Source organism: Nelumbo lutea, chromosome 6 (genome assembly GCF_056320005.1).
Source record: "Nelumbo lutea isolate HS-2025 chromosome 6, American lotus-T2T, whole genome shotgun sequence".
NCBI classification, from domain to species: Eukaryota; Viridiplantae; Streptophyta; class Magnoliopsida; order Proteales; family Nelumbonaceae; genus Nelumbo; species Nelumbo lutea.
Genome location: NC_142689.1, coordinates 38,224,494 through 38,229,663, shown reverse-complemented (window position 1 = coordinate 38,229,663; position 5,170 = coordinate 38,224,494). Strand labels below are relative to the sequence as shown.

At 45.1% G+C, this 5,170-nt stretch overlaps 1 protein-coding gene across 1 annotated transcript; it reads left to right on the top strand.

The window, feature by feature from the left end:
• The first annotated feature begins 1,824 nt into the window (after positions 1 to 1,824).
• LOC148848622 (putative CoA ligase CCL9) lies at positions 1,825 to 4,926 on the top strand. Its single transcript, XM_088951115.1, has 4 exons — positions 1,825 to 2,239; positions 2,507 to 3,569; positions 3,748 to 3,851; positions 4,320 to 4,926. Exons 1-4 carry the CDS (start codon positions 2,039 to 2,041, stop codon positions 4,536 to 4,538), a joined length of 1,587 nt encoding a protein of 528 aa, XP_088807241.1. The 5' UTR covers positions 1,825 to 2,038; the 3' UTR covers positions 4,539 to 4,926.
• The last annotated feature ends 244 nt before the right edge of the window (positions 4,927 to 5,170 follow it).

Sequence of the window (5,170 nt, the reverse complement as noted above, 5' to 3'; positions counted from 1 at the left end):
CGACCTCGAGAAGACACCGAACTGAAGGACTTCAAGCACGACCTCAGAATGCGAATTATTGGACTTGTGGCAAAGAAAATGAGTCCCTTGCCCCCTATTTATAGCCACTATATCCGGGAATCAACAGTCGAGATCGTCACAATCTAATGACTCCTAGGAAAACCGGTTGCACGACCCTCGAGGTTAAAATCAATTTAGCGCGTGTTTTGACATCCGTGGAGTTTATAAAACGGCTTGACGTCCGTGCGTACACCTTACGCAACCTGGGTTGTTCCTAGTTGAGCCAAGCGGTCGAGCTGGTCTGACCAATGATTCACTCGTTAGACCACCTAGACCTCGTGCCAACTCCACCTGTACTCATCATGAACTCCCCACACCAGATTGAGACCCCTAGCTCGGGGAGCAGGTGCAATTGATGAAGGGTGATTTGGCTCCGACCTAGCGAAAATGGGACACGTGGACACGACTTGACAAAGAGATGACAACTCAGCCTGGCAAGTTTAATTCGCAACAATTGACCTCGGGTATTCAGTCACCTCGGCACAAGGGTCACCTCGGCATAAGGGTCGCCTCAATGCAGGGCCACCTCGGTATTCAATCCAGCTTGGAACTAAAAGACCGAAGTATCAACTCGGGACCAACAACTCGAATCGCCACGTAACTAATTCCTGCATAACCAACTCTAGAGGTTTCTCCAATAGATCCTGAATCTCTCGTGATTACGATGAGGTAACAAATCCCGACTTTTCTGAGATCACAATGAGGACTCATTCCGACTCCGCCGGAGTTGGAAGTGGAACGATAAGCCTTACCTGTATACTACTTCTTCGGAAGCGGAACAAACTCTATCTCCACACCCCGGACATCCTGGAGCTCTTTCGTGAGCTCCATGACTACTTTAGTATATAAAGGCACCAACCCCAATGGTGCAAGTACACGTGATTTTTCTAATCTCTAGTTCTCTAACTCTCCAAACTTTTCAGCTGGCATCAGTTTTAAGCATCGAAATAACCTCGTCGGATTAACCACGCTAAATGTCCTCTTTTTGCAAATCAACCAATCTCCCCATCCGACCGAAAGCCGGATCATCCTCCATTAGAGAGTATTAAGATCGCGCAACATCATTTCGTCCTCAATTTTTTGCGAAATGAAAAAATCTATAAATCTACTCTGTCGGAGGTGAAGAAATTCAGCGTACTCCACCTGCCCCTCCTCCGTATTGTCTAGCTGCAAGACCAAAGGCCGCCTCGTCGCGATACCAAATCCCCTCAAGGACCTTCTCTGCGCATCGGTGGAGACGGTGTGAAAAGAAAGCTTTGGGATTGTGGTGGTGAAGTGGCTCAAGGACGTGAACCCATGTGTGGGGAAAGAGTTCTAACAATACATGGATTTGATTGGGAATCTCCGTCATCCCAACCTAATTCATCTTAGGTCTTATTATTAAAAAAAAATGTTTAATAAGACTAATCCACCATTTAGAGGCAGTTTAATTATGAAAATTGTATTTATGCTGCCATGAACAATTTCTGTTAATAAATATTAAGGTACTCTAGCGGATAATAAATTTTAGAAAACAAAAGATAACTGACATGGGTTGCTGATGTTATGAAAAGTTATGAATTTAAGAGAAATATCGAAAAATCATAATGAATTTTAAACAATTTGCTTGTAAGAAAAGGAGCCTATGTAGGATGGTATGGAAATGAGACAGAGTACACCAGAAAGATGGCAGTTGGCACACTCAAACTGACCATCTCTGCCAGGCGACCCTGGCCCACACTAATGAGACCATCTTTGATCTTTTTCCACGTAGCGGCCTGCCCTCCCCGGAACGAAACCCTCTCTACCTTCCTTCACGCATCACGCGCCCCTTCTCCTCCTCTATATATCCTTACCTCTTCCCCCCTTCTCCACCCCCATCCGGCCATCCCTTCTTCTATTCTTTCATTCATTTATCCATACTTCATCTCCCACCTCTAGACTCCAGTTCGTTTATAGAAGTATATATCAATAAACACAATAAATACAGGGCCAATATATGGAGAAACTCACTCTCACCAGTTTGTTGAAGCAAGCCGCCGGGAAGTTCCCCTCCCGCCGAGCTCTTTCCGTTTCCGGCAACTACGATTTAACACATGCTCGTTTGCAACAACTCGTCGATCAAGCCGCCTCTCGCCTCATCGCCTCCGGTATTAAGGCCGGTGATGTCGTTGCTCTCACCTTCCCCAACACTGCCGAGGTTCGATTCCTCTCTCCTCCCATTTTATTTCCCTAATCGAAGCTACCTTGTTTCTGTTCTTCGTTCTCATGACATCACTACCCTGCATTCTCAATGCTGCGAACATCAGAAAATATTTTGGTATATTTTTTAAATTGCGAAAATTTTCTCGGCTACTATTTTATTCAAATAATTTTTTCTTGTATAAATTATAAACACCAAGTACAAGGACGACGATTTCATCCATTAATTTATGTATTTACGTGCATAAATTTTGTCGTTTTGCAGTTCGTCGTCATGTTCTTGGCTGTAATCCGAGCCCGAGCCACGGCTGCACCGCTCAACCCTGCCTACACTCCGGAAGAGTTTGAGTTCTATTTGTCCGATTCGGAATCAAAGCTTCTCTTGACATCGCAGGAAGGGAACCAGTCGGCTCAAGCCGCTGCTGCGAAACTCAACATCCCCCACATTACAGTCACGCTGCCTCACGAAGACGAAGACGCGAATCTGTCTTCGTCGTCATCCGACTCCAAGACGACGGTCTCGTTTCCAAACTCGATAGACCGAATCGTCAACGAGTCGTCCGACGTAGCGCTGTTCCTCCACACTTCCGGCACCACGAGCCGCCCAAAAGGTGTGCCCCTTACGCAGTTCAACCTCGCCTCCTCTGTAAATAACATAAAATCCGTGTACAAAATCACCGAATCCGACTCAACCGTTCTGGTCCTCCCGCTCTTCCACGTTCACGGTTTAATGGCCGGGTTACTGAGTTCACTCGTCGCCGGAGCCGCCGTGACTCTCCCAGCTGCGGGACGCTTTTCCGCTTCCACGTTCTGGTCAGACATGCTCGCTTATAACGCAACGTGGTATACGGCGGTCCCTACCATTCACCAGATCATCTTAGACCGCCACCTCAGTAAGCCGGAGCCAAAGTACCCTGAGCTCCGATTCATAAGGAGCTGCAGTGCGTCACTGGCGCCGTCTATATTGACTCGGCTGGAGGAAGCATTCAACGCTCCGGTGTTGGAGGCATACGCCATGACGGAGGCGTCGCATCTGATGGCGACGAATCCATTGCCTGAGGACGGTGCGCACAAGCCGGGGTCGGTTGGGAAGCCAGTGGGGCAGGAGATGGCGATACTGGATGAGAATGGTGTGGCACAAGCGGCGGAGGTTAAGGGGGAGGTATGTATTAGGGGGCCAAATGTAACCAAAGGCTACAAGAACAACCCTGAAGCGAACAAGGCGGCCTTCAGTTTCGGATGGTTCCATACCGGAGATGTCGGCTTCTTGGACTCGGAGGGATATCTGCATCTCGTCGGCCGGATCAAGGAGCTTATCAACCGCGGAGGTAAATCAATTTCCATTTTTTTTTTGTTCTTATAATAATAACTTTCGTGTTCTTAGAATTTAGATATAGTTTTGAGAAAATCTAAGAAACTTGTCGACTCAGTTCAGGATAAAACTTTATGGACGAGTAAGTCCGATAGTTTCTTACTATAATATTCGTCCTATTTTTTTGTCTTCAGGAGAGAAGATTTCACCGATTGAAGTGGATGCAGTTCTTTTGTCTCATCCAGACATTGCCGAGGCGGTTGCCTTTGGAGTTCCCGACGAAAAATATGGCGAAGAGGTAAAGCCCAAGAGCGCCCTGTGTGTGTGTCCTCAGGCTACTCAGCCTTCAACCTGAGGCAATTTGCGTGTGTGAACGACATTCACTGGTTGCAACTATCCTACTGCGACAGTGATTAGATTCTGTGATTCACCCACTAATCACCATTATAGATTATAGTTGAGATCATTGGCTTGGCCATGGCTTTGAATGACTGAACTTGGGTTGGCCCCATTGGGGTGGGTAAGCAGGCCTCGAGTCAAAGTCATCAACCTAAATGCGGTCCCTGTCTCATAAGTTACAACTATATTTATTATTTAAGAAAGAACTGACGTCCTTTAATTATGTCCGCCCCAAAATGAACAAAATGCCGTGGCCCGAACCAAGGAAGACCAGAAAAATTGAAGCCTTTGTATGGTCAAATTTGGCGTTTTCAATTCATGTTATGGATGTTTAACGCATCTTTGTATTGTAACTTTTGGTGAACAGATAAACTGTGCGGTGATTCCTAGAGAAGATACGGACATAAGGGAGGAGGAAGTGCTGAGATTTTGCAAGAAGAATCTGGCTTCGTTCAAGGTCCCTAAGAAAGTCTTCATAACCGACTCTCTCCCGAAGACTGCAACTGGGAAGATCCAAAGGCGCTTTGTAGCTGAATACTTCCTTGCTCAAATCTCTACCGCTAAAGTCCCCAAATTCGGGGCCTAAACCAAATATATACACAAAGAAACACTAGAGTGTGAGTACTGACTACTGAGTAGTAGTACCATGCACGGCCTGCCCTACACATATGATGAAGTGTTATCTGAAATTAATAGATTAAGTAATTAGCAAATAGTAATGCCCCCTCCCTTGTGGTGACAAGGACTCGGGAGGCAACGCAGGACTCATATGTATTAGCACTTTTTTGTTTTTTTGACAGGTGACTCATATATTAGCACTTGAGTTGACAAATATTAGAAAAAGGAATGAAGTTCAATACCAGCAAGCAGGAAGCTTGTGGTCATTCATTCAAGTTGTGTCAAAATTGTAAAATTTATATGATATTCTTTTTTCCTTCATTTTCATTTTAATGTGATCTTATATCTTATATATATACCCGAGTTTTTCCATTGCAAGATATCATACATATTCATACTTTATATTTTTTTTATTACATAAGGTGATACTTGTCCATATTCCATTTTTTTTTACGAGATCCTTCTTATTTTTTTCTCTATTTTCTGCCTCTCCGCTCTCTCTTACCCCCTCAATGCATTTGCAATTTTTCAAATTAGGTAGTCCTTCCACGTACATGGTTGGGAATGGGTTTTGTTTTTCTTTTGGTGGGTTACTGTTCT

What these genes read in the sequence shown, in the direction of transcription:
- LOC148848622 (XM_088951115.1), top strand. Translation starts at nt 2,039, where the DNA reads ATGGAGAAACTCACTCTCACCAGTTTGTTGAAGCAAGCCGCCGGGAAG. An exon ending in CCTTCCCCAACACTGCCGAG is followed by an intron (nt 2,240 to 2,506) that starts GTTCGATTCCTC and finishes GTCGTTTTGCAG; the next exon opens with TTCGTCGTCATGTTCTTGGC. An exon ending in GGAGCTTATCAACCGCGGAG is followed by an intron (nt 3,570 to 3,747) that starts GTAAATCAATTT and finishes TTTTGTCTTCAG; the next exon opens with GAGAGAAGATTTCACCGATT.